The 23937-nt window shown below is 45.0% G+C and overlaps 1 protein-coding gene across 1 annotated transcript in view; it reads right to left on the bottom strand.

Moving 5' to 3' along the window:
- Positions 1–1208: 1208 nt before the first annotated feature.
- The window catches only part of ZMYND12 (zinc finger MYND-type containing 12), a 41830-nt gene continuing 19101 nt past the window's right edge, over positions 1209–23937 (bottom strand). Inside the window, exons 5-8 of the mRNA XM_073603359.1 lie at positions 19974–20096; positions 17894–18002; positions 15333–15478; positions 1209–5273 (exon numbers count right to left, since the gene is read on the bottom strand). Coding sequence (XP_073459460.1) covers positions 5142–5273; positions 15333–15478; positions 17894–18002; positions 19974–20096 — 510 coding nt within the window. The 3' untranslated portion in view covers positions 1209–5141. The remainder of the gene's footprint in view (positions 5274–15332; positions 15479–17893; positions 18003–19973; positions 20097–23937) is intronic.

Raw genomic sequence — 23937 nt, 5'->3', positions numbered from 1 at the left:
ATAGTTAAGTACATAATCCGCATACTCAACTATGTATAGCCCTTCATACTCCAACTATGTTAGTATGGGAGCCAAACCTACTGCATACAAACTATATGGACTGTTTGTGTAGGGCTTCAACCATATAGCTTTGGCAGATTGTAGAGAAATTGTACAATCAGATTGTAACATGTGTGGCTAGTTTTATGGGTGCAGACAATGTTCAATCAACTTGGTCATATTGTGCCCAAATATAGGTATTGGGTGGCACCCGGACTGAATGGGACAATCCTTAACCCCTTACTAATACCTTATGGTGGCCCTTTAAGTGGATCTTAACGCCAGGAGGTGTAGGTAAACTGCTGATCAGGTGACCATTGTTATTGGCTGTCACAGCAGTCACGTGATTGAGAGCCTGTCCCACTAGCTCCTGTTTGTAAACAGTGACCGGGAGCTGCTGGTCGTAGCTTAGTTATTGTACTGGGAATGCATAATGAGAGTACTCTCAGCACACGGCAGTCCCCCGCGGACCGATATGTGGCAGCCGAGCGTTATATGCATTACGCTAGTGGGAACAAGTTAACAAAGTATTTTCAAGTACAAAGTTATTGTACTGTATGCACAAAGAATGTTTCCACACACAAACCAGTTGCACAGGGCAACCAACATGTGGGGGGTACCCCCAGGAGTATTTACACCTCAATATACATTAGGTACTAAGTACATCTACAATGCCCTCTGATGTTTATAATAAAAAAAAAAAAAAAAACAGTTGCTCCCTCACCCCCCACAGCTTCAAATTCTGATTTTGAAAAGCCACCTCAGTACCCTGGAACCTTGCTGAAGCCTGGTAACCAAACAGTAACATCAAACCTTCCATACCTGCAAAGTGAAGCTGTATTCACTTAGTGCAATGTGTACGACCTACAACCGGCAACAGCAAACCTAAGAGCCGGTGCACACAGGGGCGACGCGACTTACAGCGCGACTTTGCGAGGCGTCTTGGACGCGACTTGAGCGTGAACCACAGCGCGACTTGGAGCGACTTACAACGTGACTTGAAGACGCCTCCAGGACAGGGGACTTTGCCAGTGGCCAATCAGAGCTTATCAGCTCTTGTGACATCATGCCTGTTTAGTGGGGAGTCCCTGGGTAAATTCCTTTCTGCTTCCTGTAAAGTTGCCTCACTATGAACAGGGATCCAACTTGGAGGCGACTTCCATTGTAATCAATGAGTACAAGTCACCTAGAAGTCTGATTGAAGTAGTACAGGAACCTTTTCTGAAGTCGGAGCAACTTCAGTAGTGTGCATTAGGACGGCTCTCATTCACTAACATTGATTTTCTCTTTTAGTATTCGTACATTCAGATCAATTCAAACATCCGAATAGCTGAAAGAACCAAAAATACGAAGATTACAAAAATTACGAATAAGCAAAATAACGAACAGGTGAAATTATGAACTTACGAACGGACAAACTTACGAAAATATGAAACTCCGAAACAGCAAAAGAAAGAAAATGACATCTATAACGAATGATTTACATTTCGTATTTTTAATCCTTTGTTGATAATTTTGTATGTTTGTATTTTCATTCGCGTGTTCTTAAGTTTGTTTCTTCGTCTGTTCGTAATTTTCGTTTGTTTGTGTTCTCGAATCGTTCTTTTGAATGGACAGTGTAAGTGTATCTTAATATGTTCGTAATTTCGTATGTTCGTAATTTCGTGTTCTCGAATCGTTCTTTCGATTTGGCAGTGTATTAGTGAGTGATGTATCTTACTTAATATCTTTAGCCAATCAGCTTATCCCTTTTGTGTCACACGGCATTCCTGAATCTTTTTAGAGTCAGTTGAGGAGGAGACTGAGTCCGGTCTCGTGACTAAGGGAGTGGACTGAAGTAAGTACAGGACTTATTAGAAAAGCAAGCATAGGATTATTATTATTCTTTATTTCCTACTTAAGTACGAATCAACAAAAAAAGGCAATCTCACAAAAGTAACCATTACTAAATTACGAGTAGTGTACTGAATAAACGAAAATTAATATCTAACAAAATTAGAATAAAAAAAAAAGAATTACGAAACATTTTGTATCAAAGAAAATATAACTGTTACGAAAATACGAACGAGTCCGAATATGAAACCTCGCGTCTTACGAAATTATGAATCATTAGACTAACGGAATTACGAATATTTTGTATCAATGAAAATATATCTGTTACCAAAATGTGAACGAGTCCGAATATGAAAACTCGCCCCTTACAAAATTACGAATCGTTACGAATCAATGGAAACATAAAGACACTAAACGAAACAAAACAAATTTTTTTGTTGTGCACATGTCTAACAAACTGTGGTCGAATGTTGCATCACCCTACATGAGGGAGGAAGCCATTATAGAAAGATGTTTGTTTGGCTGCCCATTGCATGACAGACGTCTACAGTTCTGAGATAATCTTCACAAATCAGAAATGCAAATCGATTACAAGAAATGTGAAGAAGGTTTTTTTTGTTATCACTGAGACAGGCCTAATATAAAATATCACACAGGGTGCCATAGGCCCTAAGGCCTAATCTGTGCACACACAAAACACAAAAGTGTTTTCCAAATAGCTTTAGATGGCTGTACTGCTTTGTGCTGGATTTAGCATGAAACTGAAGCATGTTTTACCTAGTTTAGAATAAAAAAAGGTTATTTCTCTATTTATTAAGTGTCTACACAATACACAACAGTAACACGGCCTAGTACAGCCAACAACAAGGAAGCCTGAGTAGATCAAAATGGCCGACTGTTTACATACAGCCGCTACCTTCTCCTGGCTGCATTGCCACAAATTGTGTGACTAAAACCTGTCTTGTTTAAAAAAAAAACAACAACAGAGTTTTGGATTGCAGACACCAAAATTGTTATGCACAAGTGAATGTAAGCTTAAGAATAAGACAAATCACTACTTCAAGCCTTACTTCACCAGAAATGTACTCTTACATTCAAGCATTGTGAGTGCACTGTATGTATCACAAGGCATGAGCAAACCAACGTGTACAAATAGATTTAGCTATATAAATATCCAACTGTAGGTAAGCTATAATGTAAAATGTAAGTGTGCTAATTGCTTGTATCTCACAATGCTTATTAGTGTGTCAATAAAGATGTTCACACATGTAAATAAATGTAAAAAGGTAAAAAAAAGCAATGTTAAGTAAAATGTATTTATTAAAAGCCAGTTAATGTATCATATTTTTATTGTTTTTTTTTTTTGGTTTGCAAGGAGGGGGTCACATAGTGGACTCCCAATCTCTATAGCTGTTTTATACAATAATTTAAATTCACAATGGCAATGGAACACCAAAACGACTGTTTTGCGCTAAATATGATGGAAAAAAATAATTTCTTAATAAACTTGCTGGTCCAAGATACATTGTTGTTTTTTTTTTTTTTAAACTGCTAATTTAGATGCAACTGAAATAAAAGCAATACTCTAGGCCAGGCATATGCAATTAGCGGACCTCCAGCTGTTGCAGAACTACAAGTCCCATGAGGCATAGCAAGACAGCTACAAGCATAACACCCAGAGGCAGAGGCATGATGGGACTTGTAGTTTTGCAACAGCTGGAGGTCCGCTAATTGCATATCCCTGCTCTAGGTTTATTAAAAATGTATTGAATCTTATGAATCAATGGAGGAGATTTACTAAAACTGGAGAGTGCAAAATCTGGTGCAGCTCTGCATAGAAACTAGAGCTCACGATTCTGGCTAAAATGAGAATCACAATTTTTTTGCTTAGATCACGATTCTCTCACCATTCTTGCGGCGTAACATCATCTTTCACATTAAAACAAAAAAGTTGGGCTAACTTTACTGTTTCGTTTTATTTTTTATTCATTGAAGTGTTTTTTTCCCAAAAAATTGCATTTGAAAAACCGCTGGGCAAATACAGTGTGACATAAAATATTGCAGCAATTGCCATTTTATTCCCTAGGGTCTCTGCTAAATATATGTATAATGTTTGGGGGTTTCAAGTAATTTTCTAGCAAAAAATATTGATTTTAACTTAAGAAAGAAGTGTCAGAAAAAGATTTAGGCCCCTTTCACACGATCAGACCGTTCAGGTCCGCCTGTCAGTTTTGACGGCGGACCTGAACGGGCGATCCATGCTAGCCTATGGAGCATCGGATGTCAGCGGAGACATGTCCGCTGACATCCGACCCTGTCCGATCCGCTAAGAGCAGACGGGTGGCCCTACGTCCAGGTCCGTCGCTGGCGGATCGGATTGGGTGAGATCTGACTAAAACGGACACGCTGTCCGTTTTCGTCCGATCCCTCCATAGGCGGCAGCGGCGCCTGACAAGCCCCTCCCCGCTCAGTGAGCAGAGAGGGACCTGTCATCCGCCGGGTCAGCGGAGATCAACGGACAGATCTCCCGCTAAGCCGGCGGACCGAGGCGGGCTCCGTAGAAACGGAGTCCGCCTCGTGTGAAAGGGGCCTTAGACTTTCAGTGGTTAAACTTCCTATATTTACAGGTTGTTGAAAACTTGGCAGACTGCCCGATTATTTATTTACACAGAAGTTCTATCCCTTTGATCTAAGAAGGAAGCTTAGTTACAATGTTTCAAGTTAAAGACTTTTAAAGACTTGGCAGACTGCCCAGATGCTTTTTTTTTGACAGCTGAGTGAGCAGATAAAGTCTCTCCACTTGTTTATATGAAAGAATCACAAAATCTGCAGGAGAGATCGTCAAAGGTGGTGAATCGAGATCACGATTTTTTTAACGATTAATTGTGCAGCTCTAATAGAAACCAGTCAACTTCCAGGTTCTATTGGAAAAAACTAAGAAATTGCAAAGATGGACTTTGTAGGCACACACATAGGCTACATAGTGTGCCTACAAACCTACTCGGTCCCAAAAAATAAAAAAACAGTTGTGACTTTAGATATAATTAAACAGTATGTATATTAATAAGAAAACAGACATTGGGAACCCCCAAGGTGAAGGGGAACACTCAAAATTCCAAGTTGAGCAGTAACAGCCAAAAACACAGGAATGTGCATGGAAGCTCGCACTGTACATGAACTATGACAATTCCCATCTTCAGTCTGTTGCATCCATCCCATTTTATGCAGAGTCCACAATTCAAAGGGGTTTGGCAATTCGGCTTTGAGTATCATGGAAAAGGACGTTGCCTTGCAGACATTTTTCTTTCAATGCTCTCCATAAAGAGCTTTAAGCTGTCTGATTTATCATCCTCTGGCAGCAGCTGGGTAAGTTGCAGGAGTTTGCTTCCCAACTCATGTGCCTAAGATGTGACAAAAAAAAAAGTTAGTTCCAGCTAAATCACATGACCGTTTCCTTTCACTGCTTCATCTCCAGTATGGTAGCACCAATGTAAGTGCTGTCAGTTTGGAGGTGGTCCTGTTCTGTGTTTTCTGTGTAAATTAAACCCGCAAACACTGTTTGCAAACTTTATTCTGTAAAAATATTGGAAATGTTACCATGTATTGTTTTAGTATTTATGTGCATGTAGCAGAATCTCTAACCTCTTCCAGTCTAATGAGAACCTTTGAGACCACAGACTGCTGACATCCTTAAATATGTAGTGGGTTGTGAGGCATAGTGGGTGCAAAGGTGGTAAAAGTCATTGGGCGCCAGACACTTCTTGGATGCAAAAGAGATTTTTTTTTTTTTTAACAGTCCTTTTTCAATTTTGCAGGGAAAGAGGGTTAGGGCCAGGACACCCTTGAGTAGTTGCAATTTCAATTGGCAGACTCCGAGACTTCAATAGGAGGACAGCCGTACAGGGAAAGGCCCCAGCAAGGTGCCACTTCTGCACGTGCAGGATTGCTGTCTCCCATGGCAACAGTACTTAACAGTTCCTAACACAAAGTTCAACAGTTCACTCAGCTTCACTACAGCCCCTTGAGCTCCTAGTCTCTCACTGGACTCTCTGAGTCACTGACTCCGAATCAGGGGAGGATCTAGAGTCTAGTCTCGGGAGGGGCACTGCCAGAAAAAAAGGGGTTGCTTACAGAACTGTATTTAACGTATCATACAGTCCAGTGGCGGCTGGTGCTCAAAATTTTTGGGGGGGTGCAAACAAACTGAAAAATTCTGAAAAAAATCCATCAATTGCAGCCTCACCGTACCATCAATCGCAGCCATTGTGTCATCAATCGCAGCCACTGTGCCCATCAATTGCCGCTACTGTGCCCATCAAACGCAGCCACTGTGCCATCAATTGCAGCCACCGTGCCCAACAATTGCCGCCACTGTGCCATCAAACGCAGCCACTGTGCCCATCAATTGCCGCCACTGTCCCATCAAACACAGCCACTGTGTCATCAATCGCTTTCACTGTGCCATCAATTGTCGCCACTGTGCCCATCAAACGCAGCCACTGTGCCCATCAATTGCCGCCACTGTGCCCATCAATTTCTCCCACTGTGCTCCATCAAACGCAGCCACTGTGCCATATGAAATGCTGCCGCCCCCGGCCGGCCCGCCGTCTGCACTTACCTGTCTTGGTGGGACAGCTCCTCGATGTCTTCTCCCGTCCTCTCTTCCTGTCCTCTGCTATGATTGGACACCTGGCGTCCAATCACAGCGCCTGCTGTTTCAGCCAATCAGGTGGCGGGTAACAGATCCGAGCACCTGATTGGCGGAGAGGCGGTTTAGTGTTAGAGAAGCTAATGAATATTTGCTTTCCTAACACAGCTGAGTGACCTGCGAGCGCTCAGCATGGCGCTCACAGGTCACCTTTTTTGACGCCTTTTAGAGCCTATAGCTCTAATCAGGTGCTTCAAAAACACCCCCGCCGCTGTAACAGGCACCCTGCGCCCGAAAAGGGGTGGCAGCGGCGGCCATGGATAGATTCATGCAATACATGAATCTATCTTTTGGTGCTAGAGGGGGTGGCAGGAGAGAGGGGGCAGCGCCCATCCGCCCTTATAGACGCACCGCCACTGATACAGTCCTAACCTTGTTTAAAACAGTGCAGCATCCGATTTATTTATATTCTGACACATGCCACACTTATTTATTTTTTTTATTTGTACACTGATACAGCCACTATGTCCCAATATGACATGCTGGTGCGGGTCCCTGAACACACCCTGCATGCATTCTAGGACCCAAACCTGCACGCATGACATATTGGAACAGAGTGGCTGTGTGTCTCAGTAGAAATAAATTGGATGCCGGCACAGGGATATATGCAACACTTTAAGCATCCCCAATCCAGTAAAAGACAGCCCTGCATGTTACACGCATGTCTGCAGCATGCCCTGTGTGAATGAGGCCTAAAGATTAATTTCATCATCATCATGATAATAACACAATACAAGTGCTGTGGCTCATTGCACCTGTACTGTGTGATTATCATGATGATGAACACATTTAGCTGCTGTATAATTCCTCATTGTGGGCAACAGCCAGGGCATGGCATAGGTGAAGGGTGATACTGAGTAACTACCTTTTTGGAGACAAATTTGTTGCAGATTTAAAGCTTTCTACTTTCCTCACACTTTCCTCAGCCTGCTGTGGTGGCCTGTCGCTCTCAGTGTGTTCACACACACACACACTTGCTGTGTCACCACCGCTGCTGCTGATGGCTGCTGCCCGCTGCTATTTCCCCCTCAGCTTGAGCCCGTCCTTCACTCAGCACCTATTGGCTGAAAGAGTTAGGAAGTGATAAGGCTGCTGACTGATATCACTCCGCCAGAGCCGGAACCTTCATTTCATTATCGCAAAATTCGTCTCCTGGTGGTGTTAATCCGCCTGAGCGCAGAATTTATAAAAAAAAAAAAAAGTCTCTTTATGCTACAGCACCCTGGACCCCTCTAAATGAACTGATGGGGTCCAGGGATTATATTTTAGGCCACCTGGGAGCTGCGAGGAGTCAGGGGGAGCAGAAATAAAGTCCCTGGAGCTGCATTTAGATGATGCCTCACGAAACTTAAAGTGGTTGTAAACCCTTACAATCCACTTTTCCCAAGGCGTCTTTCAGGACAGCACCTGAGAGATAGCAACTCCACCCACCGGAAACAGGAAACACCTTCTTCCTCCAAACTTTAAAGGGAGGCACCTCCCTACCATACCTCAGTTTTTGTGTTTCCTCCGGCCCGGAGGGAACATCTTTTGGGAGGGGAGTCGAGGTCTCTTAGGTGCTCCTGGGAGGCCCGCAAGAGACCCGCTGTCCTCCCGGCCTACCCAAGCATCCGCAGCGGTAGGAATCGGGCTCCTCTTCCCCTCCTAGTGCTCGGTGAGAGCCGAAGATTCGGTAAACCCGCGCGGTCGTAGGAGCAGCGGTGCGCGTGCGCCGCTGCCATTTTTTCGGCGGTCGCGCCAGAAGTGACAAAGCGGGTCACTGGGTCAGCGAAAGCGTCATTTCCGGAGTGGACGCAAGGGGGGAGGAGGGAGAACAGGAGCTGGCGCCTATTTCCGCTTCCGGTCCGGTGCAGATGCACTATGGGAGTCCGGAAGCGGCATACGAAGCCACGAGTGGAAAGCTGCACACCAGAGATGGAGGACTCAGCGTCTGCAGCGGTGGGGACAGGCACAGGCGCCAGCAAAGCTCAGGTAGGAACAGCGGTTTAAAGTCTGTTTTCTTCCTTTACCTGGGTTTGGTCTATACCTTTTTTTCTCTACCCCCTAGTGGCAAGGGGCCTGTCTGGGCACTAGAGGCTGACTGGTTTCTTCTAAGTGCACCTGTGGGTGATTCTTGTGAAGCTGAGACTGGGTCTCACTAAAAGGTCCCCTGGTTTTTTTCCCTTTTTGTTTTTTTTTCTCATAGGCTAAAAGCTCTGACCCAAAAAAGAGATGTCCTTCTTGCAGGGCCAAAATGGGAGAAAATTGGAAAAATAGGCCCTGTGCAGTGCATGCATCACTTCTTTAGTCAGGGAGGAATCAGCTTCGGTTTGTGATGACCTGGTTGCCTCTGTAAAGAAGGAACTATATGCCACGATTCAAACTTTTCGTGACTCTTTAGTTAACCCAGCTGCTAGTCAGCCATCCACTTCTGAGGCTTCCCAGGGTTCACTTTCTATTCCGGTGGTGGAAGCTCTATCTGAAGACCCCTCAACCAGGGAAGAGCAGTCCCCTGCTCATTCCGTTAAAGATTCGGAAGAGGAGGGTGAGGAAGCGGAGGTGGTCCCTTCCAAATTTAAGCTATCCCTAGAGGAGGTAGACGGGCTCCTGAAGGCTATTCATGTTACACTTGGCTTAAGTGAGGAAAAGAAGGAATTACCTCTGCATGACCGCATGTATGCGGGATTAAATGAACCTAAGGGCCGAACATTTCCCGTCCATTCGGTGATTTCTGACGCCTTTGCTAAAGAATGGCAAGATCCAGAAAGTAAACCCTTTTTTTCCAGAGCCCACAAAAGGCGCTTCCCTTTTGAGGAGGACCCTTCTGCGGCATGGAATAAGGTGCGCGGGTTGGATGCTGCATTTTCCCAGGTCTCAAGATCCACAGACCTGTCCTTTAAAGACATGGGGGTTCTGAAGGATCCGATGGACAAACGCATGGATCTTTTGCTCAAGAGATCATGGCAATCAATCATGAGCAATTTGAAGCCAGCAATGGCCACAACATGTGTGGATAGGAATCTGGAATACTGGGTGAACCAGCTTAGATCACATATAGTGGCAGATTCACCCAAACAAGAGATCATAGATTCCTTTCCTACCCTGATCTCTGCAGTAGCTTATATTGCGGATGCTTTGGCTGAAGCAATTAAAATGTCAGCTAGGTCTGCAGCTTTGACAAATGCTGCAAGAAGAGCTTTATGGCTAAAAACCTGGCCAGGGGATACAGCTTCAAAGAGCAAACTTTGTGGTATTCCTTTTTCAGGTGACCTTCTTTTTGGCCCTGATCTAGATAATATCCTAGACAGAACTGCTGATAAAAAGAAGTCCTTCCCGGTCAAAAAGAAAAAGCAGGCCCCAAAACGTCTTTTTCGACCTCAAAAAGCTCAAGACCAGGACAGTAAGTTTCAGGGGAGGAGGAAAAATTGGTCCGCACAAAAAACGAAGGGGAAAGGCGGAATTCTCTTCCGTCCTCCTTCACAGGCCGAAAAATCGCAATGACTCGTCCCTGCGGGTTGGCGGAAGATTAGGGGAGTTTCTTCCGCAGTGGTCAAGGATAACTTCAAATCAGTTTATTCTGACCACTCTCTCGCAGGGCTATACTCTCGAGTTTTCCAGAAGCCCCCCAGGAAGGTTTCTGTTAACAAATACCCCTCAAGATCCAATAAGGGCCCTGGCCATGAAGTCCTCTCTAGAGGAACTGATGCAGCAGGGTGTAGTAATCCCAGTGCCACCAAAAGAACAGCGGGAGGGATTCTATTCGCATGTCTTCCTAGTGAAAAAACCAACAGGAAGATTTCAATTAATTCTCAATCTAAAACCGCTAAACATAGCCATCAAGTACAGAAAGTTCAAGATGGACTCAATTTTCACTGTCAGAAATCTGCTGACTCCAGGTTGCTTCATGACGTCAGTGGATTTAAAAGATGCATATCTGCATATTCCAATCTCATCCCAATCCCAGATGTATCTCAGGTTGGCAGTAAGGTTGGAGGGCGGAATCCAGCATCTACCATTCACAGCCCTACCCTTCGGGCTATCTTCCGCACCACAAATTTTTACCAAGGTGATGGCAGAGGGACTAGCTCCGCTTCGTCTTCAAGGAATCGCAGTAATTCCTTATTTTGGACGATCTGCTATTATCCGCCCCCTCAAGAGAGGAATTGCAGAGAAATTTAGGCAGAGCATGCAGCCATCTGGAGTCTCTCGGATGGATTCTAAATCTCCAAAAATCTTCCCTGAACCCATCTCAGGAGATTCGGTTTCTAGGGTATATAATAAATTCGGTAGCTCAAAGGATCTTTCTTCCTTCAGAGAAGAAGGAAAAGATCCAGGATACAGTGTCTTTACTGCAGACCAACCAGCAGCTGTCGGAAAGGCGGGTCATGTCAGCTTTGGGTGTTCTGACTTCGTCAATGCTGGCTGTTCAGTGGGCAAGGTTACACTTCAGACATCTGCAGGCCTTTCTTCTGAGATCCTGGGATCACAATTTGGAATCTCTAGAATCGGAAGTAAAAATTCCAACCCAGGTGAAGAGGTCACTATGGTGGTGGAAGAGGCAGGATATCCTATCGGAGGGGTTAGTCTGGGCCTGTCCGATCGGAAAAAGGCTGACAACCGATGCCAGTTCCTGGGGGTGGGGGGCCCACCTAGAAAAGGATTTCACTCAGGGAAACTGGTCCAGGAAAGAGGCGACAAAGTCCTCAAACTGGAGAGAGCTCAAAGCGATCGACTTGGCTCTGAGGTCGTTCGCTCAGGGTCTTCAGGCTCAGCATGTTCAAATACTAACAGACAATGCCACAGCCGTGGCTTATATAAACAGACAGGGAGGTACAAGGAGCAAATCGCTGTAAGTACTAGCCATGGACATTCTTCAGTGGGCAGAAGGACACTTGCTGTCTCTATCTGCGGTCCACCTAAAAGGGTCCCTGAACAGAGTGGCGGATTTCCTGAGCAGAAACCCCATTCAGGAAGCAGAATGGTCTCTGAACCCAGAGGTTATTCGCTATGATTGCCGAAAAATGGGGGCTGCCAGATGTGAACCTGTTCGCCTCAAAGGAGAATGCCCTGGTTCCGTTATTTTTTTCCCTAAACAGTCACCACGGGTCACTAGGGACAGATGCTCTGGCGTATCCATGGAAATTCCATCTTTGCTACGCTTTCCCCCATTCCAGTTAATTCCCTTAATATTAAAGCGGGGTTCCACCCAAATTTTGAACAATACCTGTATGTATTTTCTTCCTTGCCTAGATGCTGACATACTGTTTAAAAAAATTTAATTCGCCGTAATTACCTTTTGTTTTTCTATTCTTCTTTGCACTTCCTGGTTCTCCTCCCGTGGGAGTAGACGTGTTTCTTGCCTCTCCCAGACTCCTGGGAGCTAGTCTCAGGCTTCCCAGGATGCCACTGAGCATGTGCGGGAACGAGCAGTGAATGTTGGGAGCACAGCATTCACCACATCCAGGAAATAAATGCTTGTGGGCTTCAAATGCCCACAATGAAGATGGAAACCGCCTGCAGTGAATAATATAAGTTATTCTTTCCGACGAAATTAGACACAGGCGGACATATTACACACAATATGTGAGTATGTAATGCTGAGAAGAAAAGTTTGTGAATGAACTCAAAAAAAAAAAAAAAAAACAATAGATAGGTGGACCCCCGCTTTAAGGAAAATTCAGAAAGAAATGGTACCAGTCATTCTAATCACGCCCTTTTGGCCAAGAAGGGCCTGGTTTTCAACCGTTCTGAGAATGGCGGTCAAGCCTTATTGGCATCTTCCCCCTTAGGCACGATTTACTATTACAGGGTCCTGTATATCATCCAGAGGTAGCCACTTTGGCTCTCACAGCCTGGTATCTAAAGAGCAGCTCTTAAAAAGCAAGGGCTTTTCCAACCGTTTGATTTCAACACTATTATCAAGTAGGAAAAAGGGACTAGGGACATTTATTCCAAGGTCTGGAGGGTTTATAAGACATGGTGTAATTCATCTGCCCAGGACCCAGGGAGTCTTGTTACCATTCTTGAATGTTTACAGGATAGAGCCGACAAGGGACTAGCAGTTAGTACCTTGAAGGTACAGGTGGCTGCGCTAGCAGTGTTCTTAGAAAGATCTGTGGCCTCAAATCCTTTGGTAACCAGATTCTTTAGATCCCTTACGAGATCCAGACCTGCACCGCTTAAAGTCTTTCCTAAATAGGATCTGTCTATAGTTCTTCAGTCTCTAACAAAGAGAACCTTTGAACCATTAGAAGAAGCGCCACTCAGATATCTCACTTTTAAATCTGTGTTTCTGATTGCCATGGTCTCTGCACGCAGGATCAGTGAGCTCAGCGCTTTATCAATTAAGGAACCCTATTTGTCTATCTTTCCTGATAGGGTTATACTTAGGACAGATCAGAAATTCTTACCAAAGATAGCTTCACTACAGAATCGTGTTCAAGACATTATACTTACAACCTTCTGCTCCCAACCCAGCAGGGGAGAAGGAGACTTGTTTCCACATGTTGGATGTCAGAAGGACTTTGTTATGCTATTTGGAAAGAACAAGGTCCTTTAGACGTTCAGATTCGCTGTTTGTGCTTTTCTCGGGCAACAGAAAAGGTTGCCAGGCTTCTAAGGTTTCTTTAGCAAGGTGGCTGAAACTATCCATTTCAGAGGCTTATTCGCATGCAGGTGTGTCTCCACCAGCAGGAATTTGTGCGCACTCAACAAGAGCACTAGCAGCCACTTGGGCAGAGAAAGCTGGCGCCACCCCTGAACAAATTTGCAGGGCGGCAACATGGTCGAGTTTTCACACATTCGTGAAACATTACAGGCTGGACCTCACATCTGCTATGTGTTTATGTGTTCCAGCCGGGGCCGGAGGTCTTCTCTATTACAACTGAGGTATGGTATGGAGGCGCCTCCCTTTAAAGTTTGGAGGAAGAAGGTGTTTCCTGTTTCCGGTGGGTGGAGTCGCTATCTCTCAGGTGCTGTCCTGAAAGACTTCTGGAAAACAAGTTACCGGTAAGTCTAACTTGATTTTTTGCTACAGGTAAGCCTATAATAAGGCTTACCTGTAGCTACCCCAGATATCTCCTAAACCTGCACGGTTTAGGAGATATCCCCTATATCTACATGTGCCAATGTCATGGGCACATGTGCACTGAAGCAATGGCACATACATGCCATTTGCTTCAGTGAGTGAGTGAGTTACCAGTGGCTCCCGCGCGCATGCGCGGGAGTGACGTCATCGTGGCCCTGGCCAATCACAGCGCTAGAGCCGCGATACCCGGAAGTAACTCCGGGGAGAAATGTCACCGGCCGGTGCTGTGTATGGGCACCACAGAGGGGGCTTCGATTTCAGTTGAGTATTACATAATGGGGGGCGCAATTACCCTTTTACGATCCCTAGCTTGGCACTCCAGATACCTTTCAAGCTTCACCCCTGCTGACCGGCTCGGTCCCTGGCTTGACACACAGGGCTGCTCTGCAAGCGTCACCTCCGCTGGTTGGGTCCCTGACTTGATCACCGCCTGAAGTTTTCCGATTCTCCAACATGCCCATTTGGTGAGAATGTTGCTCCCGTACTTGCTTCGGTTACTCACTGTGGTCCCTGGTTAAAGGTGGTAGGTTCCTTAGTGGTGACAGCTTCCATTCTACCTCCGACCACTGACAGGTTCTTTGGCTGGCAGAACCGTCACTTATGGTTGGACTACAAGCCGCAATCCCAACCCTGCGCTGCTCTCTTACTTCTGGATAGGCCCTCACACAGCCTGGCAGCCAGATGCCCCCGGGATAGGCCTAATCTCCGGCCTAGTAGTCCGGGGCACAAGACACACATCCACCCAGACAACCGTTCAGGTGGCACAGAACATATATCACCTGACCCCAACCGAATATATAGGTTCTCCCAGCAGGCCAAAGGATTCAATAAACCCCTGTCCATTAACTGAGACCTCCCATATACCCATAACTTGACCTAGAAATGTCCTTCTCACATCTATGCCACCAAGTACCCGGCCATCTAGTGGCAGAGGAGAAAAGTATAACAAGGCCAAACTTAGGGAGAACTCAATGGATCTCTAACAACTATCTACAGTAGCTACTCCTGACAAGGGATTTGGTGAGGAGCTCCCTGACTAAACCTCAGGCTCTACATGCAGAACCAAGTTTCTTGATCGGCCCATTAGATCCTGCCAACCTCCAAATGTAAAAAAGAACATTTTTTTCAAATAAGTTGTTCCTTTATAACCTTTTTGTCATTCAGTTTGGCAGTTCAAAATCACAAGTCGCACCCTAATGGAACCCCTCAAATCCTTGCGGGTGAAGATGCAGCGACTTTGCAACTGCACTACTCCTTTGTGATTTAATTGTGACTTGTATTGACTTAAATGAAGTCGCAAGCCATAAACTTAATTAGGAGGCTGGACATGGACTAGATCGCCGCAGATACTGCGACAATCTTTTACCGGAAGTGGGAGCAAATACCTGTATTAGACAGGTATCGGCTCCCCCCTCCCCCCTGAAAGGTGCCAAATGTGACACCGGAGGGGGGAGGAAACGGATAAGCCGAAGTTCCATTTTTGGGTGGAACTCCGCTTTAAGTTATTACTGAAAGATGCAAAATTTACAGATGAAAAATAAAAAATACTTTCAACGACTTTAACATGCTAAACTTTATATGCGATTTTAGGGTTTACATATACTTTAAGATTTAGGAGTACTTTATTTGTAAAAAAGAATTTATAGGCCAACAGTTTAAATATAAACTTTTATGGGGAAGACTTACCGCCTTAAAATCCACTCTGAGATAGTGCAGCATAGCCAGGGCATGTAGAACCTTGGCTATGTTGGCTGGCTCCTTCTTTGCAGCTTGTTCCCTGATGTCATAAATAGCACTGAGGATCTGAAGAGCTTCTGCCTCCTGGTTTTCATCTACGGCAAGGACATTGCAACAAATCAGGATAAACTGACCAGTCACGTAGATTTATTCTAACTACTTCAAATGGCTGCTGCTAATAATCTGACAGAGGTTCTAACCCTTCTAAACTCTATCCAAAGCAAAGAAAAAAACATTTTTTGGCTGGAGATTTGCCTTAAAGAGAATTATTTCTCCTAAATGAAAATTAAAGTATATCTAAAGCCCACATTTTTTTCTAGCGTTGAATACAGTAGAGTAAGTACAGATTTACAATTTTATAAAGCTGGAATTGCCCCCCTCCAGTGCTCTCCACCCCCCCTGCCCCCCCGGTGTTCTTCTCCACTCCCCCAGTGCTCTCCGCCACCCCCCCCCCCCCAGTGTTCACTGGCCCCCACAGTGCTCTCTGCCCTCCCCGGTGTTCTCTGGTTCCTCCTGTGCTCTCCGCCCCCCAGTGCACCTCACCCTCCACTGTGGTCTCTGCCCCCGTGCTCTTCATGCTCTCCGCCCCCCCCCCCCCCCCAGGCCTATTTTTTGTCCCAGTATGGGCCTGTACGGGACCCTCTCATCAGGGTTCAATACACTGGTGAAAATTGGACTTGAGTGATGTCAGAGTGGAAAATGTTAAAAGGAAAAAAAAAGGAGTATGAGTATCTGTGGGAAGGCAGACTTCAGGTCTAAATGAGCTGCCAGAGCCCAAGAAGATAATGCATGCATCTCTGGCCATTCCATTAAGTTCATGACCAGCTTTACCCTGGTTCTGGTTACTAAGCTTGAAACCGGGGAATTCCTTCAGGAAGGAACCTTGTACTGATTAACTATGGAACCTACCTACTGAAAATACTAGATCCCTAGTTTCATGCTGATGCAGTAGCTACTGTCCTTTTTATACTTTACCTTCAGTACGTTTTGAATCAGTAGCCTGGAAAAAGTAGCAGATTTGGAGCTCTGACTTTACTCTGAATTTCATGATTTGTACCTCAAAAGGTGTTAGAACCACAACCAGCTGTTACAGTCAGGATGAAGAGCCAGTAGCTATAGCACCAAAGAGGCTTCCACCACCCAGCTGAATAAGTGCAACAGCAGGTTACCCTGGTCGATGACATGAGTTCACCTGAGGCATGGGGTCTGAGCACTAACCGGTGTTCACTAGAGCTCTTGAAGGTGGAGATGGGTTTTGCTGCATGTTAGTACCTCAGGATCTCCCCACCAGGAGGTGAGTAAGCCAGGGTCCAGTAGGTGATATAGCAAATAGGAATCAAGCAGAAGCGTACTCAGTAAACAAGCCAAATGTCAGGAACGATTGGTAGCAGAGACAGAAACGGCAGCAGGAGCGACAAGAGCAAGATATTGGCTGAAGAGTGCACAGTAATCTGGAAAACGCAAAGGCATGGCTTAAATAGGAAGGAGTTCAAGGTTCAGCAGAAACAAAGCACAAGGCAGAATTGTCCAATGAATCAGAGAGAATGCTGTCCAGCAGTTTTGGTGGCTCAGCAAGAAGAGACATTGCCAGACACAGCAGAGGTTCACACCCAGATCCTGACACCAGCTAAGTGTCTAGTGTTTTTAGAAACAATATCAGACTTCATATTACTTTCAGTACAGGTTTCCCTTAAAACTAAACTCTGGACATATAGCTCCCACACAAAGTCTAAATAACCACTAGGTTATTTTTTTATGCTGGGTCCTGAGTTTTTCATCTTCTTCCCTGCAGAGTAGGATGGTTGTTCTTCTTCAGGTTAGTTAGTATGGTGCTTTCGGCAGCCAATTCCGTTTTTTTCGTCCAATAAAAGCTGGATGTGCAGATAAGATTTTTGTCGGACGTGAACTCAACCTCCTATTTTCGTTTCATTAGTACGGGTTTTCGTACGAAAAAAATCGTAAGAGCAAGACTACGCATGCTCAGAAACGAAAGAACAGATACAAAACTATTCAACACATTATGCCACTTCTGAAGCATTCTGTAGTACGAGAATTTTCGTATGGTGAGTAACCTCTTCACTTTCCACTTGAGACTAGCATGCAACAAAAAACAGACGCTTGGTCGCCCGAAAATCTGATTGTGTGTATGAGGCTTAAGAAGCGACCGGATGACCGAAGCGCTGGATCTACCAGCCATTACTTGTGGAAGTGGTGCCAGCATGAGGCAGATGGCAGAGTTAGGTGAGTATAAAAAAGTTTCAGTCATTATTGCTTTAATATCTGCTAAATGGGTGAAAGCGGGGAATGAAGGGGGTGAGTCCATCCTCAGAGATAGGCTTTAATTGCACCCATGAGTACCTAGGAAAGCACATAAGCGACCCTCAAGCTCCATGATAGAAACATTTTGCAGCAAAATTTCACTGAGAACTAATACTTATTCTCATTACACACATACATATTATTTTGACAGGTTTATACACATTTTTGACTCCTTTGACAAGGATTCCTACCTATGCCTTCTTGATCACTGTCATCAAACCAAACAGGACCAATTCTCATTGAAGACCTCATCTGAATATCAACCAATCTGTTCAGGTGAGTGTGCCATATATCCGTTACCTGAAATATAATCAATGCAGAATGATGATGATATATATATATAATTTATTTTGCATAGAGTATAGTATCCATTGTGGAGATTTCACTTCCTGTCCCATAACCAAACAGGAAGTGAAAAGAAATCCTTGCAAAATAAGGGAATTCCTTGGGATCCCCCAGGTCACCAGAACTAGTGTCCCCATTGGAAGATTTCCCCCCTATTACAGTTCTGGGGACAACCCAAAATTTGGGATTTTCTTTTACTTTCGATGATAAAAGGTAAACAGGACAAATAGAGAGGATGAATCTTCTTAACGGGGGGCACAGACAGCAAAAATTTACAGATGTTCTAATCCCTCTCCACTCTATCCAAAACTAAAAAAAAAAAAAAAAAAAAAAAAAAAAAGCTTTACCCTTAGTTATACTTAAAAGTGATTGTAAAGGCAGAAGGTTTTTTTTATCTTATTGCATTCTATGCATTAAGATAAAAAGCCTTCTGTGTGCAGCACCCCCCTCAGCCTCCCGTCCCTAATATTTACCTGAGCCCCATCTAGATCCAACGATGTTGCAGTGCTGTAGGAGTATCTTGACTGTCCAGGACTCACCTCCTCATAGGCTGAGACAGCAGCACGGCACCATTGGCTCCCGCTGCTGTCAAAGTCAGTCAACCAATGAGGAGAGAGAGGCCTCGGCTCCGTGTCTGAATGGACACAGGTAGCTGCAGCTCAGCTCGGATGCCCCCATAGCAAGCTGCTTGCTGTGGGGGCACTCGGCAGGAGGGAGGGGCCAGATGCACCGAAGAGGGACCCGAGAAGAGGAGGATCTGGGCTGCTCTGTGCAAAACCACTGCACAGAGCAGGTAAGTATAACAGGTTTGTTATTTTTAACTAAAAACAAAAATGAGACTTTAGTATCACTTTAAAGTGGTATTAAAAGTACATTTCTTCCTAAATCAGATGCTAATACTATAATATTAGATTTTTTTTTTATTATTCATATTCTCCTCTGAGCTTTATTTTAAAACAGTCTGCCAACTGTGCCCCTACATTGTCATTTGCTGTGTGCCTCTTGTGTTGCCGGGACCTCTAGCCAGGGCTGAGAAAAGAGGTGGGAGAGAGGGACGCCTACCCTGGGCGCAATGGTTTACTGTGGGGATGGGGGTGCCTTCCTTCTGTTACAAGGCTGACAGAAGTAGTGACAGTGGCAGTGATTGTGACTGCTGGGGAGCATGCACATCATTAATGGGGGTGGGGGGGAGCAGGTTGGCATTTTTGCCCTGGGCACTGGATGACCTTGTTCCGGCACTGCCCATAGCGCTGCGACTCGCGCTGCCTGGGTGTTCGCTCTGCATTTACAGTTGTAGTCTTAGTGGGAATACGCAAGTAAAGGAGACTCCTACAGGACTCCAAAGGTCCTGGTGGCACACATAGAATGGCAATGTTGGGATTCAGCAGGGGGACAGTTAAAAAAGGAAGCTCCAAGGAGGAAATGTATTCAAAAAGCATCAAACATATGTAAGTTATATTAGTATTTGATTTAAGAAAATACTTTACAATATAATTACCATTTTAACATATATTGCTCAAGTCCTCCTATATGCTGCCTTTCATTTTCACACATTTTCCCACACTTCCAAATAGATGTCACAGATGTCACTCAACAGTCCAAATCAGCCATAGTGCAGCAAGTATACTGTGGATATCTGTGGCCGGGAGCCTAGGCATTTGCAAACAGCTGCGGCCAAGAAATCTGTACAAGTCAATGACAGGCTGACTGGAGCTGTGGCCTTCAGCCGCTGTAAGCATGTGTCCACACATCGAGCGATTGCATGCAGTTAGGGACACATCATTAGCTCTGGACACACAGATTGGTAGGATTAACGCTGCACCATCATTCATTTTTTAACATTAAATTGCATTCGGCTATCATCAACCAAACAAATAAAATAGATTTAAAATATGTAAGAGTTTCCGATATGCAATGCTGACCTACCTCAGAATACAGAGAATCGGCAATGTCCATTTTATTCTGTCGGAAAAAAACATTGGCCATATGGAAGTATCCTCCGGCAGTGCTGATGTCACTAGGTCCGGAGACGGTGCTCGCATAGTAAATCTAAGATTGATAAAATACTTATACTCATGATTATGTAAATACAGTCAGGCTTCTTTAATAGGATAAAAATCAAAGGTGCTCACTGTACTGCTTAACATATAAACAGCCACTAGACGGAGCATCAGCAAATCTGTGTGTACCACTTGCCCATGAAAACACAAAACAGCGAGCAAGTTAAGATCATTTCATATATTATAAATGCATAAAACCATATGATAATAAAAAAGGTGTTATGACAAACAAATATAGTTTTGTTAAATAAGAGGAACTTCATAACTATATGTAGAAGAAATATTCCAAACACATAGGACCTGTGTTACCATGAAGTAAAAATGTATATCTTTATCCAGATTTCTGGAAGTATTAGGAAGAGTTTGCGTGAGGGTTGCAGGGTAGTATGAGGGTTGCAAAAAAGGGGCACATGGGCAATTTGGCTCATGAGCGTCTATTTTCCTGTGGTTTTGGGTGCCTGGGAGATACAGGTACAGTGTCCAGCTTTGCTGCCAGCAGCCTATCAAAATCTATGACAACAGAAATATGCGGTGGCTGGACACGGCTGGAAGCTGGACAGAGTGGTACTCGCTTTTATAGGTTCTATACCCTAAAAGATGTATACCCTGAATGCAGAATTTCTGCCCCAAACGTGATTACCATAAGGCACAGCATCCAGCCGCTGCGTATCTCAGTCTGTTGTAGATTTTAAAGGTTGCTGGTTGCGGGGGGCTGGATGCTGCATCTGTTTCTCCTGAAAAAACGAAAATGCTGGGAGTTGACATTGATGGGCCAAACCACCCGTCTGCATGTAGCTTTAGGGTTACCTTGAAGGTTAGTGTGAGGGTTACTGGGGCATTTGTGTGAGGGTTAACGTTAGGGTTGCAGGGAGGGTTATTTAAAGGAGGGTTAGGGTTACTGCAAGATTGCAGGTTACAAAGAGGGTTAGTATAAGGATTACAGGGAGGTTCAGCTTGAGGAATAGTATTAGGTGTACAGGAAGGGTTAGAGTTGGGATTACAGGGAGGGTTAGTGTTAGGTTTACAGGGAGGGTTAGTGTTAGGTTTACAGGGAGGGTTAGTGTTGGGATTACAGGGAGGGTTAGTGTTGGGATTACAGGGAGGGTTAGTGTTGGGATTACAGGGAGGGTTAGTTTTGGGATTACAGGGAGGGTTAGTTTGGGGATTACAGGGAGGGTTAGTTTGGGGATTACAGGGAGGGTTAGTGTTGGGATTACAGGGAGGGTTAGTGTTGGGATTACAGGGAGGGTTAGTGTTGGGATTACAGGGAGGGTTAGTGTTGGGATTACAGGGAGGGTTAGTGTTGGAATTACAGGGAGGGTTAGTGTTGGGATTACAGGGAGGGTTAGTGTTGGGATTACAGGGAGGGTTAGTGTTGGGATTACAGGGAGGATTAGTGTTGGGATTACAGGGAGGGTTAGTGTTGGGATTACAGGGAGAGTTAATGTTAGGATTACAGGGAGGGGTTAGTGGCAGGTTTACAGGGAGGGTTAGTGTTAGAATTACGGGGAGGGGTTAGTGGCAGGTTTACAGGCAGGGTTAGGATTACAGGGAGGGTTTGTGTTAGCATCACAAAAAGAGTTAATGTGAAGGGGGTCTCATTTTCTGCACCAAAATCTACAAGCACTCATCTCCCAGCGCTGAAAGCTAACTCTATTGTAGTGTCTCTACAAAAAGGATAAATGTCAGCTAATTCAGGGCATCCAAGTTGAAGTTTAGGAACTAAATGCCCACTGTAAAATGATCTCTACATTTTGTAAATTTAAAGTAAAGCACAAAAACCCTCCTCTGCTATTTTATACCCTAATTAGATTAAAAATACAAAAAAAAAACAAAAAAACTAGTGACCAGGACCCTCCCTGGTGCTGTAACCACTTCCTAATGGCTTCCTATCAGCGTGATTCTCATAGGGTCCTAAAGACTCCTGCAATGGCATGATGTTGTCAGGACAAGTGGTGGCAACAAGACTGGACAGCGGCAGGCTTAAACTGTAATGATCAAGCATAATTTTGCCTTGTGGATGATTTAACTCTGCCTATAGCAGTTGGAGGCTCATGTTATTGCATAGGGAGGCAAGTCTGCAAGCTCTCAGTCACCTACATCGTAGTTTCTTTCGGCCTGGTTTAATTTCTTAGAGCAGATGGCTACTGGGTGCAGTAGAGCTTTCGGGCCCAGACGCTGAGAGAGTGCGGCTCCTGTTGCCACTTCAGAAGCATCTACTTTGAGCACGAAAGGGAGTGCTGGTTTCCAGGTGTTGCAACAGCGGAGCAGAGGTAAACAAAGTTTTGAGTTGTTCAAAGGCTGCTTGGGCTTCCTTATTCCAGAAGAAACGAGTGTGGAGTCGTGTGAGTTGAGTAATTGGGGCAATTATGGTCGAGAAACCTTTAATGAATCTCCAGTAGAAGTTGGTAAAGCCTACAAATCTTTGGACACCCTTTCTGTCTGAAAGTGCAGGCCAGTCTAGGATTGCTGATACCTTCTTTGGATCCATGGAAATCCCTTCAACGGAGATTATGAGCCCCGAGAATTGAATAGATTGTTTCTCAAAATCGCACTTCTCTGCTTTGACGTACAAACCGTGCCTGCGGAGGGTATTCAGTACCTTATTGACATGTTTTCTGTGGAGTTCGAGAGAGGCAGAGAAGATCAGGATATCGTCCAGATAGACGATCAGGAATAAGTCAAGGTACTCTCGGAAGATATCATTGCCTAGGTGCTGAAACATTGCGGGGGCATTGCATAGCCCAAAGGGCATCACAAGGTATTTAAAGTGGCCAAAGCGTGTTCTGAAGGCCTTTTTCCACTTGTCCCCCTCTCTAATGCGCACCAGATTATATGCCCCCCTCAAGTCAAGTTTTTATAAATACCCAGGCTGCTCAGAACCTCTGGAACAACTCCCGGATGAGGGTACCTATTCTTGATGGTGATCTTGTTGAGCTCCCGGTAGTTGATGCATTGCCTGAGGGAGTGGTATTTCTTTTCAACAAAGAAGATGCCTGCTCCGGCAAGTGAGGAGGAGGGACGAATGAAGCCTTTGGCTAGGTTCTCATCAATGTACTGTCTGAGGGCCTCCAATTTCACCTCGGACAAAGGGAAGATGTGCCCGAAGGGAATTCTTGCTCCGGGGAGTAGCTCACTGGGGCAGTCATATGACCTGTGTGGTGGCAAGGTATCTGCTTCCCTTTTGTCAAAGACGTCAAGGTAGTCGTGGTAGACAGAAGGGACTACTTGACTGGTGTCTGTTGCTGGTTGTATGGTCAGGCAAGTATGGGAGTTGGTTTGCATGGGGATGCCACAATGCTGGTGGCAGTAGTTGGATGAGAATGTGACCTCTCCTCTGGACCAGTCTACTGAAGGGTTGTGGGCTTGTAGCCACGGTATTCTGAGAATAACTGGGAAAATGGGAGATCACATCAAAACTGAGAAGTTCCTGGTGCCCTGTGTCTGTGGTTGTGAGAATAGGGACTGTTCCCTGTGTAATAGGTCCTGAACTGGGTGGAGTGCCATCAGCTAGGTGTATATCTAGTTTTCGATCTTTGAGAGTCAGAGGAATGTGCAGGTCTTTAGCCAAGTTGATGTCCAGGAAGCAGCTGCAAGCTCCAGAGTAAATGATTGCCCGCAGTTTGACGTCCCTTCCAGCCACCTGCAGAAAGATGGGGAGAATAATGTGAGCAGATGGAGCCCCGGATAGCTGAAGGTATGAAGGGTACAAGTGCCTGAACTTACTTGGCTGAACCGGACAGTTGCGTAGGAAGTGGCCTGATGCTCCACAGTAAATACAGAGGTTATTCTGTCTCCTGCGTTCTCTTTCTTCTGGGGTTAGAGCGGGT

The sequence above is a fragment of the Aquarana catesbeiana genome, linkage group LG10 (genome assembly GCF_042186555.1).
Source record: "Aquarana catesbeiana isolate 2022-GZ linkage group LG10, ASM4218655v1, whole genome shotgun sequence".
Classification (NCBI taxonomy): Eukaryota; Metazoa; Chordata; class Amphibia; order Anura; family Ranidae; genus Aquarana; species Aquarana catesbeiana.
The sequence above is the reverse complement of the archived record's forward strand: the minus strand, read 5'-3'. Positions and strand labels throughout refer to the sequence as shown.